At 35.9% G+C, this 25,694-nt stretch overlaps 1 protein-coding gene across 9 annotated transcripts in view; it reads right to left on the bottom strand.

Annotated features, from left to right (window-relative positions):
- Window positions 1-25,486, bottom strand: part of THOC2 (THO complex 2) — a 64,800-nt gene extending 39,314 nt beyond the window's left edge. For 2 of the 9 annotated variants that reach the window (XR_003257443.1, XM_026089497.1), the window contains exons 1-10: window positions 25,321-25,486; window positions 18,315-18,373; window positions 16,008-16,099; window positions 12,378-12,429; window positions 10,183-10,253; window positions 8,051-8,172; window positions 7,335-7,468; window positions 4,384-4,550; window positions 3,616-3,708; window positions 948-1,103 (exon numbers count right to left, since the gene is read on the bottom strand). Coding sequence is in view for 7 of the 9 variants with exons in the window: in XM_026089497.1 (XP_025945282.1) it covers window positions 948-1,103; window positions 3,616-3,708; window positions 4,384-4,550; window positions 7,335-7,468; window positions 8,051-8,172; window positions 10,183-10,253; window positions 12,378-12,429; window positions 16,008-16,099; window positions 18,315-18,373; window positions 25,321-25,388 (1,014 nt within the window). In the remaining 2 variants the exon portion in view is untranslated. Of the gene's footprint in view, window positions 1-947; window positions 1,104-3,615; window positions 3,709-4,383; window positions 4,551-7,334; window positions 7,469-8,050; window positions 8,173-8,267; window positions 8,352-10,182; window positions 10,254-12,377; window positions 12,430-16,007; window positions 16,100-17,353; window positions 17,501-18,314; window positions 18,374-25,320 lie in introns of those variants that run through there. The other 7 variants (XR_003257442.1, XM_026089493.1, XM_026089494.1 and 4 more) reach the window with 7 other exon arrangements.
- Window positions 25,487-25,694: the final 208 nt, after the last annotated feature.

Genomic DNA, 25,694 nt, shown 5'->3' with positions numbered 1-25,694 from the left:
GGCAGGAGGAGGGAAGGTCAGAGATGCACTGAGCCAAGGTGGGGTAGAACAAATGGGAATGAGTAGACAGAATAGATGTGCATAATGAATTCAGGAGCATAAGGAAAATTAAGAACAGAAGCTGTCAATATTGATGGATTTCCCCCACATACACACTCTGTGCCTCCGTACCCCATTTACAAAATGCAAATAACAAGCTTTCATTTCACACGTATTTTTAAAAATAAGATATTGGGTAGCACTCAAGACACTCAAATGAAGAGCACCACAGAAAAGCTCACCAGAAATCAAACGATTTTGTTTTAAAGTAAGGTTCGAACACACTGTAGCAAGTTAGACCCAGGGCAACATTAACAATACATTGAAAGTAAGATATGACATAGTAGCACTTTAATAAAAAGTATCCATTTTACACATACAAAGGAACAGATGAAGTGAAAAGCATACAGACTACTGTACAATGAAAACCTTTTTCACAATGCAGGATAGTTACACAAGAATGACAATCTTTTCAATTCTAGACTGAGAAAATAAAGAATGTSCTCTTACTATGTCTGCTTCTTTAAGAAGTCAACTAGGATTATACTACTACAAGTCCTAGAAAGCACAGTTGTTAGAAGTTTGTACAGTATAGGAGTGCTGGGACATACTGGAGCTGATAAAAGTCAAAAGGAAGAATGAAATGAGTTAGCCATGGAACCAAGAATTTTAAATTTAATTTTTTAAATTGAAATCCAGAACAAATCCTAAACCTTGCATCTTTGGAGGTGAAGCATATCTACCATAACAGAAGTGCCATCAAAAGACAGACAGGAACGCTATGAGAAGTACAGATACTTGTATATCTGTATTTGTATTTCAAACAAATATAAAAGTGTTTTCATAGTAGTAGCTATGTTAGGTTTAAAATTGTTTTATTGAAAAAAGCTGTACACACACACACACACCTTTTCAGTTTTCTCCTCCTCCTTTTCTTTTTCCTTCTCTTTTTCTTCAGTCTTTTCAGAGGACAAGACAACCATTGTAAGTTTTCTGACAATTTGCTTAGCTTCTACTATCTCCCGCTTGTGTTCCTCGATGATGGCATTATCCCCTGGAAGAAGCTAAGATGACAGAACATATACATTATTTCTGAAAATTTAAGTGACCTACAGCTACTTTTGATCACCTAAGCTCCAAGCAGAACTTATGTCCTTCCTTGTTCTAATCAGATAAACTTATTCCATGGAAGATTCTTTTCCTTGCTACCACCATTCCAAAAGGAAATATGCTATTATTGGACCATTCTGAAGTCAAGAACAGCTGAGGAATAACACTGCATGCCTTCCTCACAGTCATTAGCTGTATAAGCCCTATGCCTGGGCCAAATTAAAATTTATCGATAGCCATATGGTTACAACTACACACATATTTGACGGTATCATTTATGAAATTCAACGCCTTAAAACAAAGTGAATATTCAAAAGCATCATATATTTTCACTTGCACATCTAAACGCAAGAAAAATTTCATCACTAAGGAAAAACGAGGTAACCAGCTTAGATACACRTTTTGATTTCACTTCGTTTCAAGGAATACCATTAAAAGTTAACCACTATTTCCTGTTTATCAGTAGATTGCTTTGGGTTAAACACATATAACATCTGTTCCTTAGAAAAAGTGCTATGTGCTTAAGAAAGATGATACTTAATATTGATTTATGATAAAACCTCAGCATAATCTTGTACTTGACAAYGATCAGCCTGAGGAAGACAACCCTATACCATGGAAGTTTAAACTGAATCAGGAGAAAATAGTTTTTCCCTGGCAGAAACAAACTTCAGTTTCATTCAGATTTTGTTTCTAAAGACGTAGTTAAACTTGAACTGCAAATAACTAACCATAACTTACTGGAGAGTTCTGACCTCTTTATATACTAATATTTTCTTCTATTGGTTTTAACAAAAGATGATTTTTTTTTTTTTTTTTACTGTTTTTTCTCCCACTAAATCAACTGACAGTAGAACAAGGAGAGACTAAGCATCAGCTTCTTCAAAGAAAAGATATCTTAATTTCTGGACTTTGTAGAAATTTGGGAGAAGGAAGAATACATTTTTTAATATATACGTGTGCGTGTGTGTGTGTGTGTGTGCGTTCATACACCCTTTACACCACTTTAGGCTTCCCACCCCAACATGAGGCCGAAATTCTTGATGTAAATCACTAGCTTTCTCCACAGGCCTGACAGCTGCTCCACAACATATGCCACCTAAGACCGAACACCTACACAACAGTAAGTTTCCTTGAAACTCCCATAACAAGTGAAATTAAGCCTGACTGAACAGAGAAGAAAACATTAGAACAAGAAAAAGGAAGTAGAGAGGCTGGAGAATAAACATGAAGCCAAAAGATAAGACCACAGACTAGCAGGGAAACTCTGGAAAGAAAGGGGAATGAAAAAGGAGACTAAMCACCAGCATAACTCAAGCAGGCAGGAAAATGAATACAGGGGCCATTCTAGGCATGGGACCATCACAACACAGGCACACATTCACACAGGTCTGAGCTGAGGTTACACAGGCCACCTTAATTCAGAGCCTGAGCATTCATTTTGTTATCTTACTAATGCTCTTTAACACATAGCGTTATTGTCATGCTTTTATCACATGCTATTGTCATGCACAGTTTCTGACTCCACACTGATTATCTGAAAGCTGCACACATGCATTCCCACTCCTGCTCCACCTGACACTTTTAAACAAAAACAAAACAAAAAACCACACACAAAAAAATCCACAAAGCCAGAGCCAGTAATGGATGAATCGGATCATGACTGCTGTTGACTGCCAGGCAAATTAACAGAAGAAGGACTACATTCCAGGATTGGTTGATATAGCTGTAATTAGAGGTCATTTCCTTGATTTCAGTGGAAGATTTAAACCTCTTAAAATATCTTTGGATATTCTGAAATTAACAGCACACTGGTGTATAACGTAAAATATTTTGGGAACTGTAACACTCTGTTTATCAACTGTCAAATTGGTGCATTGCCTGTTTGATAGAGTGCTAGACTGGAGAGAATAATCCTCCTCAGATTAAATCYGAGTGTGATAGGCAGTTTCTTCTTTTAGCCTAACAAAGGGTCAGAATTCTTGTAGATGGAATTAGGCTTTTTAAACTTTTACCTAATCTTGAGTTACCCCTGAAATCCTGGAAGACCTCTACTATTAAACTAAACAAAGACTGCTAGAAGCTGACTGTCCTATTACTTTTTTCTATAAATTGAACTTAAAAAGCAAAACATTCACAGGCTCTAGCTCTTAAGGAAAGTTACTCAGGCATTTTAAATGTATGCAAAGTTAAAACATAAGCTACTTGTATTTTATTTGTAAAAGATCTGGAGGATACTACATGGATAATTCAAAGACATCATATCAGCATTCATATTTCAGTATACATTTGTTTAAATACGTGTCATTAGTAAGCACTGGGAAATTTAAAACATGTACATCTACATACACAGGTATTACAAGATATTCCCTAAGTCTTAAGCTCTAGGAATGACAAAGTATCTCACTTCCTATTTTCAATTATTTTCTTACTTTTGGCATTTGACAGGGGAGCATTGTCACTTACGTGAACATAAAGATCTTCCAAATCAATGAGATTGTGTTGCAAAAGGACAGCAGCAACTCTGTATAAGGAGGAAGGTGTCTCACCACTTGGATCCTAAAAAAGACAAGACCACAAACTTCAGGGCGGGGGGGAGGGAAGCAAACAAGCCACTGCAGAAGGTTATGAAACAAAAAACCTATCTAAAGTTGAGGGGAAACACATATTAACCCACAGTTCTCCTTTCTATCTTGTTATTTAAGTGCTACTACTCCAAAGCCACATTGCCTTGTTATTAGACTAAACTGCAATACAGAATGAGAAGTTTTAGAAACAAAAAGATTCAGTTATCTTCACACCTTATGGTGCTTGCACACAATTCCTATTCATACATTTAAGCAAGCTTGAGTATTGTATCAAACATCAACCATGACTCCTTAGCAGACAGGCTCTTCACTCCTGGGTGAAGTCCTCTGTTTATAAGACGATACAATTTCTTCATTAATGCCAGTCCTTACATAACTCTACAACTTTAAATGGAAGGTGTCACGAAGACAACTGCTAAACATCCTCCAAGACAGCCAGACGAAAATTTTCTCCACTAAAATGTTAGAGACTTCCCTTCAAAACCATGAAAATGTTGCTTTCAAGACCTAATTTCTATGTTTAAAAAAAACACACACAAAAAACAAATAAACAAACAACCATGCAGCAAAAACCTATTACGATTGCAGTTCAACAATGAGTATGAACAGCTACCAAAAACAAAGCTTCAGAATGAAAATACATCACCTGATAAAATTTGAATTTGAACCCAAGGATATGGCAGAGAGTTTGAGGTTCACACATGTACATGTAGGACTCTATCAATGGTACAAAGAAATCATCATACTCAGGCCTGCACTCATAGACTTCTAGGATAATATCCAAAACTCTGTTAGGATCAAGGTTAAAACATCCTAGTGGAGAAGAACACATAACAGAAAAGCTCAATATGGCTACTTTCACTTTCATTCTGTTACTAAAACAAAGGCATTAATTAAAGTTAATTCTGCTTCAATTTCAACATAAAACAGTTATCTACAGCAAAATAATCTGGATAACCTGCAAATACAGCACCAATCATTTTGATTTGTATTACGCCTAAAATTGAAGTAGGCAATGAAACTAAACAGGAATTTCAATTCAGATTAAATGAAAACTAGAAATTACAGTCTTAAACCAACATTTAACAAATAAAACCCAAACCTCACTAATCCCAATACTGCCACCAAAAGGGATGGGCTTCTTCCTCTCCCTGGCACTCATATTCACACAGCCACAAAAGTCATCCAGCTGGAAATTATCTTATATCCAAAAAGTATTCTTGGTTTGCAGCTGGACTCCAATCTAGCTGTTTGTACTGTCATGCTAATTCAGTATTACTGCTAGCATTAGGGAGAAGGGCTTCTTAATTCTGGGGGAAGAAAGGAGGAGGGAAATGAGCACTTTTCCTTTAAGTAAGAGCATGGATTTACATCAATTTAAGCCAATGTTGTAACTGTATCTACATTTCATTATCTGATTGTTTTCAGCAAAACTCCAGAAGCAATACTGAGAAAGAAATTTTACTGGTATCAGAATAATTTTGTAAACACACATCCAGACTATTTTCTTCTTTGTGCCATGAGAAAACACACATACACGCACACATCTACAATGCAGGTATGTAATTACATCAGTCTTTCATTCTCTAAGCCATTTCCATTACAGCAGAACCTGCTACAAATCAGTACTTTAAAAGAACTGCTATTTTATAGTTAGTCTATTCACAATTCCTAAAATTSTGGAAGAAAGTAAAATAGTCTATTATAGATATTCTTCAAACTGAATATGTATTTTTTACTGTAATAACTCAGGGCAGTGAAGATAATGGAAAAGGATCAGTTACAGAGATGGTGAGATTTATTCAGAGATCTATAGTTTTTTKGAATCTTACTCTCACTCCACTCTTCATAAAGGCAGATCTCACTGGGTAGAGATGAACAAAATCCAACAACTGCATTCCCGAGACTGGAATAATTTCAGTTTGGCTCTTTCTTGGGGGGAAAAAAAAAAGCGCCTCTCCTACTTTTAACATTGCTCATTTCTGGATCTTCGAAATAAGGGATGTAAGCATAGAACTTCATGCTGTTCAAGAACACATATGTTGTAATCGTTCTAAAATCTTTTCTTGGAAGGGGAATAAAAGATGGGATTCTTGTTCTTTTCTGACAAAGACTTTAAAAGAAAAAAAWGTTTTCTTAATCATAAGAATGAAGAGGGCTGCACTGGAACAGAGATTTGGAATTCCAGGATATTTGCGAATTTTGCACATTACTCTGAATTATTATATATCCACACACACACATCTCCTTTTACATGACAAAGGTTAACACTTACTGTCAGCATGACTATGTTTGGGCACCACATAAAAATGTTCTTAGCAAACTCAATTGTTTAAAGTTATAAATAATTAAAAGATAAATTTATTTAATGACTAATCTTTGAACCTGGGATGGTGACCATTTGAAAGASGCAAAATAGAAAGGGGGGAGTCATATTCAGGAAGACTATCACTGCAGAAGTTCTTTAGAAAAAAAAATTTTGCAACAGATTCAAAATAAGCACTTTCTTGCACGAATGAACAAGAGAAAGTGATCAAAGAACTGGAAGGAAGGGAGAGAAAATGTCTGTAAAAGGCCTCAGCACCTTAGGCGTGGGTCTGCCGAAATGGTGCACGAGCAAGTTCCTAGTGAAAGATAATCACTTAGTGTCATCCTTTCACTTATTATAACAAGCAAACAATGCAACTTTCATTTAAACACAGCTGTAAGTCTGAAATAACAAGCTACTCCTAGCTTGAGGCTTTAAATGGTAACTAGAAGCAGTCTATGGTTTGAGATAAGACACTGATGCTCCACATTGGTGTGTTATCAAGGTTACTTTTCAGCTCAATTTGTCCCCTGACTTACCACATAACATGGCAATACTAACAACTGTTCTAAAACAGCGGACGGGAACAAGCAGGCAGGGACTGCTTACGGGAGTTTTTTAAACAGATAGCCCTCAGGTTACCTGTGTGAAAAACTGGAACTCAAACTTCTAACTGTGCAGTAGGACCATTAATAAATAGTCTCTACAATAACATAAACTTTGTATTTGAATCACTGTAATARACATTTTAAATATTTTGCACTTTTATTGTGACACTCCTTTGCTAAGACTCATAATTTAGAAATATGGACAAACCACAAATAGAACTCATGCCGCTTCATTAGATATCACTTATTCAACTTCTTTAAGAATACAAGAATATTCATGCATTGAATTGAGTACCTTAAAATGGAAAAAAAGATTACTTTGTTACATTCTAAGAGATGCTAAGAGATGACAAGTGCATCCTCAAAAACCGTATTCTTGAATACCTATTGAAATGAATGAAAGTCACAACTGGCATATTTGGGGCTATAGTACGAATTCTGTATCTAAATTAAACTACAGAACATTCCCAAAATTAATTTTTCTACAGAAACAGGAGCTTCCAAGTTTTCTAACTGGGTCCAGGATGGTCTACAATACAACGTATTACTACCAGACGACGTGCCTGCATCACCTAACATTTGATCCACAAACAACCTCAAAGAGCAGCATAAAGTCACTTTCTGTAGTCACAAGACTATGTAGGAATATTAGTATCCATATTCCTTCAGCAAACTCCTTACCTATTAAAGATTTGATATTTTCAAGAATTAAATCACTAGTGATATTTCCAGATAAGTCTTGCCCCAGTTCTGCAATCAGCTTCGCATAACCTTCATTCTCCTCTCTTAACAAATTAAACTTCTGTTGCTTATAACTGCAAGTAAACAGAAATTAAACATCAATTAATTGGATACACAGTTGAATAYATTTCTACAGTGATGCCTATTTATATTATCAATATTAAATTTGTATACGAACTGCCAATTTTGAATACATTTTTAAGAAGCTGTAATTTGTTTCCACTATTGCAAAAATTATAGGATGCAGTACAATAAGCCACCTTTAAACACCTGCAAGTTAGCTAGCATTCTCCAAACAAATCCAGCTCTCCTTTACTTTCAAAGGCAGTCCATTTAAAAGCAAGATTATGGTTCTACTTAACAATAAAGCTTGCTCTTGCATGCTTTGCTGGAAAAGTGCTCAGCACCTTACCGGATTGTTCTCTAAGGACCTATTCTAATTTTAAATATTCTTCTTGGATATTGAGACTGAAACTCCAGACACAGAGGCAAACACAAATATACACATACAACACTTTGCTAAAGAACATTAAGTATTTTAATAAAAGAAACATTACATACTTTCAGAAAACATTTAACAGTTACCAGACTAGAATACCATCCCTTCCCACCCCCTCAAAAAACAAAACAAAAAACAAACAAACAAAAAAACTTACAATAGTTTTGTCTTTATTTTAACAGATTTCTGATTGAACTGTTGAGACTGCTTGATAAGTCCTAACGACTCCAGTGTTTCTGGATCTAAACGCTCCTTTAGGACAGTGTCAGATACAAGATACTATTAAAAAAAAAAAAGACCAGAAACATGCATCAGATTTCTCAATTACACAAACCTAGGAGGCACCTAACCTTGATTTTAGGCTACATAGGYACCTTAATAAAAAAGGAGGTTCAAATACAGTGATATACCATCATACTACATGCATTCTGTTTCAAACATTGAAGTGGCCAAAACTGAAAAAAAGAAAAAAAAAAAAACCCTACTTAACTGAAATTAGATTTTAAAAGTGTGCATTTTACACCAGCAGAACACCTTGAATAAACATGCCCTAATGCCTAAATTATTSTTTACAAAGTCTGTGTTGTTTAGCATCTAGGGATTTTTCAGTTATACCACAAGAACTGCATATTTACAAAGCCAAGTTTCCTACAACTGAAGCTGATTCTACACAGTGAAGAATGCCAGTTCTAAAGATAGAGGAGGTTGCATGAACAGGAAGTCCAACTGGAGACATACTTTAGAAGCAAAATTTCTGTTGAACTGAGGGGAAGAAAAAAATCTAAGTTCTCTCAAGTATCTTAAAGGGACAGCTATACTATATTAGTCTACAACAATGCTTTAAAGATGCAAGAAAAATATGTAGAAATCACTCTCTTATTAGATCAGTTAAAATGGATAGAAAACGCAAAACCACTTTTTCTGCTTAGTTGGTCCAATAAAATATCCCATTCCCCATCTTTTCCCAATACTTCTCTTTTTTCGCATTTTAGAAAATGTTAAAAAACTTATATAATCAAATTTACAAAAAGGATAATCATTTGAATTTTAATGCATTTTAAAATGGCATCTGTAAAAATGCTTTGGTATTACTGATATAGCTATAATACTATCCCAACTGGTCTTTGTATTATATGAGATTTTTAGATTGAGAAAACAGAAAAAGTATGCATCAATACAGATGCTTTTAGGAACCTGAAAGAAGAGTCTCAACTCACAATGCAGGACAAAAATTGTGGATCAAAACTGTGTTATGTCTCATTCCTGAACAATTACTCTTTGTTTCTGATGGCATGCATCATATTTATGATTGGTTTTGTTTGATCTTTTCCGGATTCTCTGTGATACATCTCCCCAGTTCAGAAAGCACTCAAACAGCCAGGCAGTAACCTTACTGCAAGACAAGTTTGTCTGTTTGGTCACAGAACTTCTGAAAGCCACCAGATGCTTTGCATAGGGTTAAAAATAGCAGAGATCTAAATGCATCATTCTAATACAAGCAACTCTGTAGCTCATAATCTTCATCTAGGTTAAATTGCAGGCCCATATTATTATAACACTAAAACAAAAAATTAATATTTTCTGAGACTGTGGAAGGTAAAGTTTTCCCACAGGCTGGGCTGCATCTTTAATTTTCATCTAAACTCAAGGACAACAGCTAGAACAGTGACAAAAGAAATGAAAATATAACAAGTTTATTTTTCTTCAATGGATAAAGCTAACACTTCCCAAAGACACCTTCCTACCCAAACTAACTGCAACACAGAAGATACAAATGAAAAGTCTGATAGTCCTTTCTCAAATTCTTCCAATCCATATGAAGAAACAGAATGACTGCAATAAATTTGAACGCTATTATGAACCACAGTTATCAATGACAAACTATATATACATTATTTTTCCTCTGAAACCAATTAATGGATCATTTTGTGCAATAATAGAGCAGCAAATTCAAGAAGTTATTTGCATTAAAGAACCACACAAATATTTGCCAGTCTGCCGAGACAACAGGTCTACCTAGGCTGATGACAGCTAGAAGATTGAGGAAATGCTCAGCATTGTAGACAATAAACATAACTTTAAAACAAGTAATTTTAAAATATTAAATGTCTTGTAAAAATTGTATTTTTTCTAAAAAATTTCATAAATATTTTGTAAAAATTGTATATTTTAAAGTAGTATGTTATAGCATTTTAAGAGCTTTCAAAAAATAAAAAGCACTCAGATTCTTTTTGATATATAAAAGTATAAATCTGACAAGGGGAGAATTTATGTTTAAGTGCAACTTACCAAACAGGCTAATACCAATTGGGTAAAATGATCCCTCTTACTTTTTTCTTCTAAACAACTTGTTTCAATATCTAAAATAAAGGAAGGTAGGGAAGAGGAAGGTGGGGGGGATAAAAAAATATATATATATATCAGTACTTCTGGAAGTCTCTCTCAGACATCTTCACAGAATTTAGAAGAGTTTATTCCTTTTAGAACAATTCTGATGGCTACTAACCATGACACAATGCAAAACAGTTAATAACATGCTAGCTCCCTGCCACATTCCAGCTACATCATATTTTGATGACAATTCTTACACATCTATAAGTCTCACAAAAAGGTAGACCAGACAAACTGGAGGAATGCCACAACGATCATTTTTCTTGCCCTTCTCTGTCAGAATGAGRCTTATGGCAAGCATTAAGAATCAGTTATCACAGGAAAGGAGAGAAACATGAATTGCAGAAAACAGGATGATCCTATCCTTACTGTAAGGATATTCTAATATCTTTTCTGTCTTCAGAATAACTACTGTTTACTGCCTGGTCTGCACTCTTTTACCAGTTTTAACTCCATATTTTCATTCTTCTTTGAATTGTCAGCTACTAAATGCAATTCATGGCAATTCATTTCTGCAGGAAGAGAGGTCATAAAACAATGACCAAGTAAGTATGCCTACCTTAAAACAAACAAAACCCCTAAAACACATGCACACACATGCATGCACGCACATTAGAAYAAATGAGAAAATGCCAACAACAAAAATCTGAGCAAATCCCCAAACAGACTGGGGCCCAGTGATATAGGGAGCCTGGGAAGTGACTGGATATCAGAAAAAACACTTAGCAGACTTGCCAGATGTTTGGACCCTAGCACCCAAGCTGCTTAGCCATGAAGAATCAGCAGAAAAAAATTAGTCTAGAAAATGTGGATGAGTGGACAAGAACAAAAATTCTGATGTATTGAGACACACTGACTATAAGAGTACATTAGAAAAAGATTCAGATATCAGTAGATAAAGTACTAAGACATGTTAGAGGGGATGAGACAGTTCAGGAAAAACAACCAAGAAAGCATCTCAATGCCATTTGTCCGCAGAGTTTGAAACCTAGCTCCTCATACCATTCCTCTGCTACTAATAGCAGCAGGGCATTTGACCTGGTACTAGTTTGCAGAAGAGGGCAAACACAGATCTACTACTTCAAGTTACTAGTAGCTCAAGCAGCGACTGATCTAAGTTTTCCAGCCCAGCCGAAAAACCAAAAGGGTGTCAGCATAATACCACACTACAAAGACTGATTTTAGAACAAGATGACAAGTATACAGAATGAAATATTATGAATGAAACAGTCAAATTCATTCATTAGATGTTACAGAATTGAGGATGCACACACAAACTTAGTTAAGCCTCACTGTGCACGTGTCATCACAACACATGCTTCTTTTTTTTCCTGGAGAACCCCAGTCTCCTTCAGTATATAGGACAACCTGTGACAAATGGACTGTCGAATTAGCTTGCAGAAGTTTGYTGAATAGACTAAAGATATATACAACAGGACATGGATTGCAAGTAGTTAAGAGTACGACCTGATAAGAAATAAGTATGCAGGATTAAAGTTCTCAAAGCATGAGAAAAAGCAGCTTTAGTTCAACATCATACAACATAAAACCCACCAGAGGTTACCACCAGAGTAAGAAGTACAGATCTTTAAAGCCTTCTCAGTTCACAGATCGTAATTTTGCAAACAACTTCAGCTGCCTTGAGATTCTGGACAATTAGTATAAGCTCCACTTCACTAACAGTGACTACGCAGATAAAATATTTACAAAACACATTCTGAGAACAAAAGATCTATCTACTAATAAGATAACTTTTATTTTAAATACTTGTAAGAATGATTATTACAGAAAGTCACTGATGACATTAGCTAACACTTAGCATTCTTACAAGCTAGTTCCTTGAGCTTTTCTTGACATATGAATTCCCACTGCCTTTATAAYGGTAAACATATAGAAACTGTAATAGAAAAAAGCAGAATAAAAAGACATTAAGAATTAAGATATAGATATATTGAAGAAGAATCAACACAGGTTTTGTAAAGGGAAATCACGCTTCATAGATGTAAAGAGATTCCCTGAAGCCAACAAGCAAATGCATAAAACACATTTCTACAAGTCTGTCCCAATGCTGAAAGGGAGGGAACACAACTTACCTAATATGCAGAACACATCAGCTAAAATGGAGGGCATGTCTTCCCGAAATTCCTAACAAGGAAAGAGAAGATCATACATAGTAAAGACAGAAATCCCAATCTCTGGACCTAGAAAATTATTATTCCATTGCATAAAATAAACACATACCTTTTGATCAAAAGGTAGGTTCAAATTCATTAACAATGCATATAAAGTAAATGGAGCAGTTCAATTATTGACTAATACCTAAGATAAGTGTTGCTGATGTACTGAAGATTGATATAACAAAAATGCATTGAAAGACCCAACAATAAAAATCTTGGTAACACCTGAAAATCTCAGGCCAGAGGAATTTGCAGATGCATTTTAGGCTGTTAAAACCTGAAAGGGTACTTCCATCACTAGTCACAGTTTCAGGTGCTTCTATAGGTGTACAGCAATCAACTTCAAGAAACAAATTCTCCATACTGGCTTACGAGTTGTAGAAAGAAAAATACAAATGTGCACACATTTAAAAAAAAATCCCCTTCCCCTACTAAAGGGCTTTTCTCACGTTCTGGAACACCAAAGTAAAGAGTCTAGACTCCATAAGAATTCGCAATAATTTCCTTAAGGAAACACAAACAGTTTGATGCACACATGTCAATATTTATATATGTCAATAACAGATATAATGAGATCTTAAACTTCCAAATTCACAGGCTGTAAAATAACTAACATTGTTTTAATGCAAACTTGGTTTTTCTCCCCCCCCAAAACAAGTGCATCCATCTATAYACACACACCCCACCTTATTTTACACACATTACAATTACAGAATTACAATTACCTTACACTGACTGCTGAGTATTGTTAGAAAAATGAGACTTCAACTAGCAGTTACCCTAAAGATAGCATCCTATCTCTGATTAACATCCAAGATAAGGATGGTAAGGGGAAACATTCATAGTATTAAACCTGGCATCAAACCAGTAACAGGCTTTTCTTAAATTACAAATGAGTAGTTAGTTTACCCCTATCCCAGGCCTCCCTTCATCCAAAGAACAACTAATTGGGAGAACAAATTCTTAAGTACATTTTCTTAGCCAAATCCTCAATCCTAAAGCAAAAGTCCCTATGTATTTTAAAGCAAGTGAAATGCAGATAAATCAGATACAACTTCTAACAAAAAAAACAAAAAACAACCCCCCCCCACACACACATATAGCATGGTACTGAGAACTGTTTTTTTTTCCTGCAACTTCAAGTATCCAGTATTCTTCTACAATAAATATATCAAATGCAAAGCATGAAAGGGTTACCTCATATTCTAGGCATATGAGAGAAACTAAGAAAACTTACAGATTTCTTATCAAGTAGGACTAAATTTGTGCTAGAGCATTGCCTCTGGCAATAGAATATCAGCTTCAGAAAAATTGCAATCTGTCTGCCTGAAACATTTCCAACAGTTAGATGGATCAGCCATGTCACAACACTATTTGAAAAAGTAATATAGATCTGATTTAATGCACACTTGTTTATAACTGGACAGTAAACAAGTTGCAGTTCTCTTCTGGAATCCTTGATTATCTGCTATTGTATACAGTGGTTCAATTATTGTTCTCTATATGATGCCTGTAAGGGTGAGCTTCAATTGGACAAGGGAGTTTCTTTCCATTAATATCATTTGGTCTTAGCTTTAGAAAAATCTTAAAGAATTACAGTAAAGATGCTTAACCCTAGCATATGATTTCCAGCTGTCTTAGTACACTATTTACAGTCAAAGCGTTGCAGTATCAATATGATCTCTTCTCTGCTTACAATAACATATAAAACTGTAAGAGACTACTACCTGCATCAACAAGGAAATTGAAAATACTTCTAATTTTGATAAAGCACTGGAAAGCTAAAGCTTCTATTTTCTTCTCCTCCAATTCCCTCCGAACAGTTTTATCCAGTTTCTTCCCAATTAAATCACTCAGTCCTAACTCAGGCTGTTCAGAATTAAACTGCCTTTAAATAATTTTCTTTATATGAAGCAGATACCAGATTTCTTGACAGCTTACTATTGCAGACTTTAGGAGTACAGGTATTGTTAACATAAATTTTCCGCTGGAGAAAAGAATGAGTAATTTTACAAGTCAAGGGAAAAAGTTATGCATGTAAATACTCATGTAGTTGTGCAAATATTAGGTGTCAATTGCCGGAGTTTTACATATGAAATTTCAGAGAGTCAGTCTAAAACAATTAACTGCAATACTTCAACTAATTAAATGCTATTTTTGAATTGATCTTTTTAACTAAAATATATTGCCATTTTCAATGAAAGGAACCACAGGAATCTTAACCATTACAAAATAAGTTGACTAAATATTCCAAACATAATGCAACACAATGTTTTGTTGACAGCTCTGAAATCCAAGGAAGCAATTGATCTTTAAACATAATTTGACAACACAGCAACAATCCTCTAGTAGAATTAAAAGAAAAAAATACAAAATTTTCCAAAACTAAGCCCAGAAAAAGAAAAAAAAAAAGGCAAGGAGGACTCATCCAGTTCCTCTACTTCCAGCAATCCTCAGTCTAAACCAATAAACRTCAAAGTTTATTTTGCTACACATTCAAATGGCAAAGTTAAGAAAGATTTCAATTCAAGAATCATTTTCAAGTCATCACTTGGATTACTGATTCCTTCTTCTATAGGAATAGAAATGTTAAAGTGAAACAACTATATACAAAAAACCCACACAGTAGCAAACTGGAGCATATTTTCTCTAGCACAACGGAACTTCCGAGCAGCATCAGCCTGTATAGTAAATTACACTTTCTCACACACCAATCAAATTAAAATTTCCTACAAGAACTCAAGATCAAACATTATCAGATACTATCCCAAGAGCAAGGTGTACTTCAGCCTTGGTTTCTCTCAAGCCCAATGAAGAAGTTTGAAAACCTAAAAAGAGTTATCCCAGAATAGATTTCTGCAATACCTGTTTTTCTACTTAATGTTCTATAGATGTTAAGATAGTAACCTAAGAACTGAAAAGAACAAGAAATCATTTTAAAAAGTTACTTTTTCCTGAAAGGAAAAAAAAAAAAAAATCAGTTTAAACAATTTTTTTTTTAAACACACTCAGCATTTTGGGAATCTTAAAAGTTTAGAGGAAAAATATTCTTTTCCTTACTTTTTTCTTAAAATGCTTTGATTAAGCACTTTTTCTAATCAATCTAATGCATTATTTTAAAAGTCATCACAAGACTTGCATTTCAGTAGTAAAATGGTAGACAAACACAGTTACATTGTAAGAAACAGATGTAATTAGAAAAACCAGTAGGTGGCATTGCATTCACACTGCAGTAGTAAGTGAAATCTATTTCAGCACGTATGAAAAACTTCAGTCTCCCTATACCCACAAAAAATTACTTAATTTGTAATTTATGGTAAAATTAACATATATTTCTTCCTCCCCAAGAAGTGGCAAGGAGATAGAAACCTTGACAGCTTACATATTTCAACTGCATGCAAGTGAAGAAAAGACTTGACATTAACAATATCTTGTTAGATATGAAAAGCCAAATCTGTCAACTATTGTCCTGTTTGATTTTTATTCAGACTTTTACAACAGACTAAAAAATTAATAAGTATGCAATTACTCAAAATATATACTTACTATAACATCACCAAGAACATTAGAAGCTTGATCATGTTTTAGGTTTCCTCTGACAACGTGATATGCAAGCTCATACAAAGCCTGCTGGATATCTGTTGGAAGAAGATAGATGGTTAAGGAACATATTAGGTAATTCTTCATTTAACTTTTAAAGCAATGTCTGCAATAATGTTGTAGACTTCAGACACTCCACAAGTAAAGATGATATGCTTCTCCTCACAATGTGGGGGATAATTTTTATTGCTACTGCCAAATTAAATTTGAACTGCTCTCTGCTGGTATGATGTCTTAAGACATTATAAAAGATGACCCACTGTCCCGAGAGATTTTATGGAACAGCAAAATTCAATGAAAAACTCCAAGAGCCCTGAGCATAAGAACTTGAGTCCCAATTGTCAGTTAAATAAAAATAAAAACAAAACCCATACTTTTAATTTGTAATTCACATTAACTATATAAACATCATATTACAGTACTTTTCCTTAATCATATCCCATAACAGATTTGCTTTTAAAGCCCATTTCTCTAGGAGAAAGTAAGATTAACTGAGGAAAAAAGGGCCCAAGAAGGATTTCTTGAGGAAAGTCTTCCATAACTGAAGAATGCTGTCTTACAAAAGCTTGTATACAAAATCTTCACTGCTTCATGGAACAGAAGTACTGCATTTGAGAAAAATCTTGGAACGTTAAACACAGAGGTTGCAAAAATGGCCATGGTAAACTTGTAAAGATTTGTTAAGTAGTACCCTGCAATGTCATTATACTTCCGAGTATATGAAAAACAAGAAAACTCCATGCTTTCAACTTGCATTTCTAGCATGTAGTCTGCTTAAACAATATCCTAAGTGGGTATAAAAGCTACAGATCTTAATGACTTAACCCAAGTACAGTAACTTGGTGATCACAGACCATCATAGCTGCATTAAAAGCAGGCAATTTAAAATTTTGATAGGTTAACTAGCATTCTGCTTTTCACAAAGTACGCTAATTCCTCAAGGCTTGGATCTAGCACAATTGGTTCAGGCATCCATTCTATGTAAATCATACCCACACTACTTCGAAGGACCATTCAAAAGCACAGYTCTAGGCCGTACCCAATTTAATAATTTATGATAAAACCAAACCAGCCATAAGTATAGCCTCATACAGGTCTCCGCAAGAGTGGTCTCCATATTATGGAGAGTTTGTTACGCAAGTGCACTGCCGACCTGACCTGCCTTCATAAACTTGTGGTATACTCTGCTTCAACAAAATGTCTTTCTGGAACTAAAGGGCAAGGCAGCACTGTGCAAGTGCCAGTGTAGTCTTACAGAATAGAATCCAGGTCACATGAACTCAAATTCTTACCAGTCAATGTCTCTGTACTTTGCACCAGATCATCCATATTTTCAGGGCTTTTCCATTACCTGAATGACCTCAATCACTTCTATCCTTTATTAATTCCTTAAAGGGAGACCACTGAATATACAGTCATTCCCACAGGATCTGTTAGATCTTTGTAGCAAGGCCAAGAAAAAGAAAACAGCATATAAGAATTGGTCATCCTCGGTCTAGAATAGAGAACATCTGGCGACCATTCTTAAGCTTCGGGAAGAGCAAGTTTTGCTTTGTTGAACAATAAACACTTCCTCTTCAATAATATTACTTATAAACTAAATCATTTCAATATAAGTTATCTTCTCTACTACTATAGTTTCCCATTATGACTACTTTAGCAAGAACCAAGACACCACCTGAATAGTGTAGCTGTTTTGCTGTCTTAACAGTATGGAAACTTGTTTTCTAATGGATTCTGCAAAGCAAGTTAAATTTTATTTTTCCTTTAAACTTAGAAGATTTCTTAAAATAAGAATTTCAAAAACTTAAAGGCAGCAATACATTTCACTAATGAAGAAGAAATTGTAACTTAAATACCATTTAAAAAAATTACTTTCTGTAGTAGATAATTACACTTGCATACATCAATGTTTTCTACATGTAACTTGCTTTTAGAATCTGACTCTTCAAAGTAGTAGTCTTCCATGAGCCTTCTCGTATGTTGACTTCAAAGTAGAACTGCATTTTCTACAGCACAGAGCAGATAATGGAGTACCCCACCACTGTTTATTGTTGTCCGAGAATCTCTCTCAACTGGACATCTGAAGACAAACCTAGCTGTGGATGGCTTTACTGCCTTGCTATTTATAGTATTCTCCATTAAGACCCACTGTCACTGCATATGAACAATCCAAGCAAATACTTGCATAAACACTATAATCGACTGTTTCTATGCTATGTTTCTTTGATAAAAACACAAAAACAATCTTACCTCTGAAACCCATATTATCATGGCTTTTGTTTTCACTGAGAGTGCGGCATAGTTGCAAACTGTAATAGAAGAAATTGCATGTATACAATTTTAATAAAAAACAATAAAAAGCATAAAAGCAGTCCTATATTAGTATACACACACCTCTGTTTTGGCGTTTTTTTTCCTGACTAAAATAACTTTATACTTTGGCAGTTTAAATGCCTGTCTACATTTTAGTTTTCATAGAGTAAACATTAATTCAGAGAGGTTACACAGCAAAGAAATTCAGGACTTCCAGTTTATAATATATTGGAATAGGGCCCTTATACTTCCAAAAATTATGCTTCCTCACATTGCTCTTGTTTAAACACAGAGAAGAGCGAAACAAGGCAATATAAGGATATAAAAGGAGGCATGGAAGTGCTAGCATTAACCTACTGTTAACCAATAAGCAAACGCTTGTCTATATCTATGACTTCTGACCATTCTCARACTGGCCTATAGATTTAACATTCAACCATGTACATGATTTCCTGATGCACAGAAAAGACAGAAGTTTACTGGTAAGTACATACTCTAATCACTAACAGAACTCACTATAGGCTGGGAAGACCTGTCATGTTGATGTCCTACAGTCACTTCTGAGGCCTCCTTCAACCAAATTAGCCATAAGAAAAAAAATATTTTAAATACACTAGATTGAAGTTTTCTAAAGGGATATGTTTTTAAGCTACAGGGATTCCCTCCTCCTTCTCCTTTTGTACAGGTGAGGCTTTAAAAGTGTTTTTTCATATTTAAAAGCAACAGTATTCAAGAAAGGTTGACAGATACCTATACTATTATAGCCACCAACATATATCCCAAGAACTTCCGCCACCCTTGCAAATTTTCAGTCAAAACTGTTTCATGTATAAAAAAATTTTTGGATGAAATATGATCTGTAGACACTGAAGGTAGTATCAGAGCTGCACAGCATCCCTATGTAACATAAGGCTACAATTTTTCCTCATAAGAAATTTAACAGCATTCTCTTAAACAGAGTGCATGTATAATTATTACAGATGCTTACCACAAAAAATAAAGCATAAAAAAGGATTCTACAGCAATCAGTTACTCATTTTATTTGCATCCTATACAGATTATTACCTCTCTACCAGGGCCAAACAGCTGTTCCAGTAAAGGATTATATTTAGCAACTACAAGGTATATATACACACACCCTTTAAAGACAACTGGAATATGGGTAATTTAACATACAGATATAATGCAATCAGCAGAAATATACAAGTGTAACAAAAAGTGATGGTATATCCAAGATGTTCTTAATACTATTGAACAGAATGCAATATATTTTGACATAATGAGAACAGACATGTCAAAATAGAGGAATGGGTGACTTATTTTTCACTAATGGTGAATATACTGGTTCTCTTTTTCCTCACCTCCCTCAAGCAATAGACTTGTTCAGCTGTGCCCAAAGAATGTATCAATGTGGTCTAAGGCAGATTTTCTTAMGTTTTAAGTACTATCCCTCCATAAAGAAGTTACCCTATATGCATTCATTTCTAAGCTCTGCATACAAATAGCAGCAAAGTGGCAATCCTACAAAAGTATCTACTGAGATGCGTGATTTGACCTCTATGTCACGAGGTAATGTCATCAAACAGGCTACACCAGCAACTACACCGGCTACTTGGACTGAAGAGATCACTTAAGTGTATCTAATACAAAATGAGAGTTTTAGCTTCTTCTAATCCCCATTTCAACAATACCAAAACAGTAAAAATCAACTTCACATTACTTTATGTTGATCAAACAGATTTGTACCTTATCAAGAAACCACAGTGAAGATCAATTTGTAAGACAATCTGCTTTATATTTATCATTAAAACCTCTTAAATTATTAAAAYTGAAAAAATAAGTACTTATTTTCATTGAGTGGAGGTCTACATGGGAAGTTCTGCTAGTAAGAAAAGGTGGTGCTGGTACTGCTTGGATCTAAATTAATATAATTGTGCTCTTGTTCTTCCATACAGATGCTCTTTCTCCAAAACACAATGACCTTTCCTKAAGGTGCTGTCAGGCAGTACAGCTGAGCTGATTTAATAGCTTGTTGCTGCACAAAGGGGCAATTTTACTGATAGTTCATCTCTTCCTTCCCTCCCTTCCTAGCTACACAGTTCTAGCCCTTGTGTCAGTTAATAACCTGACAAACCTGGCATAAAACTTATCAAAAAGCAAATTTTTTGCCAACTTTGCAAGTTGGATCAGCTTACCAAAAGATCAGATAAGCATCAGATTAAAGGGAGCCATGAGGAATGAAGACAAGGCAGAAGCACTCCTTTCCAATACCAACAAGGCATGAGATTAATTCTTCTAGTCTCAACTGAGTACATCTTAAATTAAAACAAAATAGTTGCTCTTTCACCAGAATAAAAGTGTCAGTATTAGCATGATTAATAAGGAAAAGTCACCACAACACTCTTCCACTTAAACAATGCCTAGGAAAATGAAAATTTATTAGGCCCACTTTTCAATTCAACAGATACAAGGTTAGAGTAATAAATGTTTCAAGAGAACTTAATGTTTGTATTTCATTTGTGCAAGTTTAGGATGGATAAGTAACTCTCCTGTCCTACTATAGCCTATGTACCTTCATTTCAATGTAAATATGTAATAAATTTGAAATGAAATTAAAAAGATAACCTAGAAGGTAAAAATAAATTTWAAAAAAATCAGAATCAATTCTGAAAACCAAGGTTTTTAAAGTGAAATTAGTTTTGGACTAAGATGAGATAGCTTTGTTTAAACAAAGACAGATTTTGAAGTACTGCTGAATGGCTGTAAAACAAGTTTGCATGGCAGAGCCAGAAACTGAACCCAAGCCTCCCAATTCATATGCAATGCCCTATATTCTCAACTATACTCCCACACATAGTATACAGCAGTAATTACTACAARGTACATGTGCCTGCAAATATTTAAGTATATGCATAGTTTAACTCATGTGGGTAGGTCTTTTGTTGAGATAAAGCACAAGCAATTGCATTTTACAGTCAGGATGGCACAACTACAACTAAATCCTGTTTTCCTGACAACTACGTTTTCCTGACTCCCAGTTCTTTATCTGCTACTTAGTACTATAGCATTCCTTGTGCAAGTGAAGTAACAAACATGTCCAAAGCATTTGGAAGATTGAGTATCAAAATTTCACATTCACAGAATGCTAAGCTCCTTCAATTTATCTTCAAGCTTAACATATTACATAAACTGCCAGTCAAGTAAATTATTAAAGCCATACTTTTCCCTTGAAGGGTCCTTGATATGTTCAGTCTATCACAAAACAAGTAAAGGCATCACTGTAGTCAGTTTTTATCATTATATGAGTATTACCAAGTATTTATGGGCCATAGTCACAGACCAGCATCTTAGTGTGGCACGCACTATACGAAGAACAAGTTCCTTGCTAGAGGAACTTACAATTAAGTACAAACAAAAGAGTATATAGATGCAGATGGTACTACAAGGAGTCCAGACTGATCAGCATACTAAGCAGCTGCATACAGATTCCAACACAATCTCTGCACAGTATTTGACGGTAGAAAAACAAATATATATAATTTAAGTGTCTCAGAGATGAATCTGAAGAAAATAAGAAAGAGACATATAAGATGACCACATCCTGACCAACATCTGGCTTTGGTAAATAACTTTGAACAGTTGAATCTAGCACATAATGTGCATTTTTATATATGCATTAGATATTATTACATATCAGTAGCAGAGCTAATTCAACATGTGTACAGTTATGAATAAGGGTTCTAAAAGAAACTTCTAGGAAGTAAGTGGTCACTACTGCTTAGGTTCTATTATGCTGCCTTACTAACTCACATAAGGTTTTTGTACATATCCTGAGTGCTGTTATCTTCCAGTTTGTGGACAGTAAGGTCTTATGCTGACAAAGTGATCACACAAGCAAAACTAAAGTTGATATTTTTCATAATATTTCAAAAATAGAGGAAAAAATCATTGTTTTAAAGGTGACTTCATTACTGGATTTCTTTAAAACACCACTCTTGTTTTCTTTATCAAACAAGCAAGCTTAAAAAAAAGAATAGCAACTCCTAGAGACTACAGTAATATTACAAATCCTATATGTTTTAGGGCATAGGCTGATCATCATCTTACTACACAAAATTATATAATAAAAACAAAGATTGTCTTAAGCACTCATTAGTAAACACAGTGGAAGCTGAAATGTTAATAAAGACACTACCTTCTCTCAATACAGCAATTTTCACATTCCCCAATACATAAAATTATGTCTTATTTCGGTAGCTATCTCTGTCAAAATACTATCTTGGGCTGATCTGGTCAGATCCCATAAGCCATTTTATATACCAGCAAATAGGTATTCTCCCATATGACCTAATCTTTTCTTTCTACTTAAAATAAGTTTATTGAAAAAAAATCAAAGATTACAGACGAAAAGCTTGGTATTTGTCTGTGACTAAGTCCACCACTTTTAAAAACAGATATCCATACAAGAGTGAACGTAGCTTGACTTTGTGCATTGGCTTTAATAGACCAGGCCTCCATAAAGAAAATGGATTTTTAAATTTTTTGGCAAAACCTGTATTTGCTAGAATTGTCAGTTTCTTCCTTTTATACCCTTCTCCTCCCACCAAGTCTTTTGCAGAATACCTAATTTATATTTTGGGGAGATTTGTAGATAARTAATTCAAGAAAAAATATGCAATATTGCATTTTTCCTTTTTTACTGTTACTAATGTTTAAAGAAAGAATACTTGGTGTTTTTCATTTTGGAAAGAAAATATAATAGGTTTTCTCTTTCCAAAACTTCCCAACTTTTATTTTTCCCCAGTAAAACAGAATTACGTTACTCAATGAAGACTCACAAAGAAAACACATTTTCATTTCATAAAAAGTCTCCTAGGTACTTGCTAGAGATGGCAGTCTTTTCCTTTTAGAAAATATTTGAATTTTTTACATATGTATAAAGCTATCACTGCAAAAAACAGCGATTGTAATCTAGACACAATCACATTTTCTTTAAAGTTCCTTAAAAAAACACTTTTAAAATCATGTATAGAACTGCATTTAAGCAGTATTCCAAATCAACTGGAAGTGCCACACATGTAGGAACTTAGCTTATCATTTTGTTTTACTGGCCCCACAGCAAACTAGAATTCCCCTCTCAGTCAAATTTAAGAAATACTGCCTTTGGAGGAGGGAAGAATCATGAAAGGCTTTATCATGGTAAAAAATAAGCTATCTTGCCCTTCTCACAGCAAGATTTTGTGAACTCAAACAATGCAGCAACCATYACATGATCAACTGTGAAATTTCTCTCCTCATGCAAATTTCATAAAATCTCAGCAAGCATGCAAGTTACAGAAGTTGTAATCATATTTGACTTCTTTGGGCAAAAATGACTTAAGTACCATAACAGAAAAAATAAAACAGCAAATTCATCTACCTGAATGCAATATTATATATAAAATGTAAAAAGGCAATGTTTTATTATAGCTACCTATGCATTTTCAAAAGGTATCAATTAGTACTCATTTGTACATTTTATTCTGTTATTCATACAGAAGTTTCTAAATAATTAAGTTCAATAAAAAGGCCTCAGTGCTTATCACAAACATTGCTCAGCTGATACAAATTCAGCTATCACCACACAATCTTAAGCAGAAGGTGATTTAAAAAAAAAAAAGACAATGTGAACCTCATCTTTGTTTGGGGGCTCCGGAATACTACTTAATGTCAGAAATGCAATTACAGTACATCTTTTCCTTGGCCTTTTATCATTCACAATACATACCAAAACATGTTAACCTGATGTGCTAACATGATCATTGTTTTAGCATAATTCAAGGAGAACAACAACATGGCAAAAAAAAGGGGGGGGGGGCTTTTCACTACAAAGTGGAGGGTCTTAGTAGAATTTGTTTTTGTTTTTTTCTTTTTGTACAGGGAGCCTGTTTCCTATTCTCTACCTCTTCTTTCATGCATAGAGAAGATTACCACAGCTGTACACCTTTTAAAAATATGAACAAAAGGAAATAATGAGAGAAACTATTAAAAAAGTCTTTCACATAAAATGACTTCCAACTGTCTATACTTCAAAGTTGTTTTTTTTTTAGTTATAGTAATGAGCAGAGATGAAAGGAAAATTAAAATAAGGACTTTTTTCAAAAATATGGATAGTAAACTGGGCACCCACATGCAAGCTAATACATCAATGTAAATTTGAGAAACTGGTAAATAAATGCCTGAAGGGAGGCACTCCTGAAGTGTAACAGACAGTACATTCAGTGAACCTGCCAGGTTAGAGATTGCTCAAGACAGAAATGTTAAAGACCCTGCCTGATAGGGAAAGTCCCTACCATACCTGGATAGATTTAGGAAGCTGTGAGGAGACCCTTTAGAGCACAAAGGTTGCGCTGCAGGATAAATGGGAAGGACTAGCTGATCCTACTTAGCCTAGATCAAAGGAGACAGCGCTAAAAACCTCAGAGGAGAGGAAGCARGGACAGGGGTTGAGGCTTCAGCCAAAAAGGTCAACTTCGAGGTGCCAGTTAGGCAAGGAAGCGACAGGCTCCATCTTACCTCCGGGGGCCCAGCTGAGGAGAAGGCGCCCGGCACCCGATAAGCCCGACCCAGAAGCAGGAAGGGGGCGCTCGGGCCCGGGAGCCAGAAGAACTAGGCCTAGCAGGCGAGGACGGGGGCGAGTTTCRGCGGAGGTCGTTGGCAAGCGACAAAGGCGGCTGAGCAGCCCGGGAAGGCGGCTCAGGCCCTCCACCCGACCAGGGTTTCACCCCTACTGCCCGACGAGGAGGGCACAGCCCCGAGCTGCGTCCTCCCCGCCCGCTCCCACCTCCTCGCCCCCTCCAGCCTCCCGCGGCCGGCGAGGCCCTAGCCCTCCCTCCTTCTCTCCCGCAGGCCGGCGGCCTCCAGCGCCCACCCCCACCCTCCTCCGTCGAGACCCCGCACTCACAACTCGCTCTTGCCCGCTTTCTCCCAGTTCTTTATCCACTCGGCAGGGAGCGCCGCCGCCGCCGCCATCTTCCCCGTGTGGCGCCGAGAGCCCGGATGGGGGAGCGACGGGCCCGGGTCAGAGGGGACGGAGCGGCCCGCGAGGCATGACGGGACGCGGGCCCGCGGCACCCTGGGAGACGGCGCGCGCCGTTCCATGGCCCACTCTTCCCCCCCTCCGCGCGGCCGCTGCCTCAACCGCCGCTGCCCCCCGCCGCCCCCTAAATACCGCGGCGGCCTCCGGGCGGCCCCGATAAACCCCCCCCGCGGGCCCTAAAGCCGAGCCGCTAGCAGCGCCCTGAGCCGCAGGCTGGCCGCGGCCGGGCAGCCCTGGCT

Source organism: Apteryx rowi, unplaced genomic scaffold (genome assembly GCF_003343035.1).
Source record: "Apteryx rowi isolate R43461 unplaced genomic scaffold, aptRow1 scaffold_82, whole genome shotgun sequence".
Taxonomy (NCBI): Eukaryota; Metazoa; Chordata; class Aves; order Apterygiformes; family Apterygidae; genus Apteryx; species Apteryx rowi.
The sequence above is the reverse complement of the archived record's forward strand: the minus strand, read 5'-3'. Positions and strand labels throughout refer to the sequence as shown.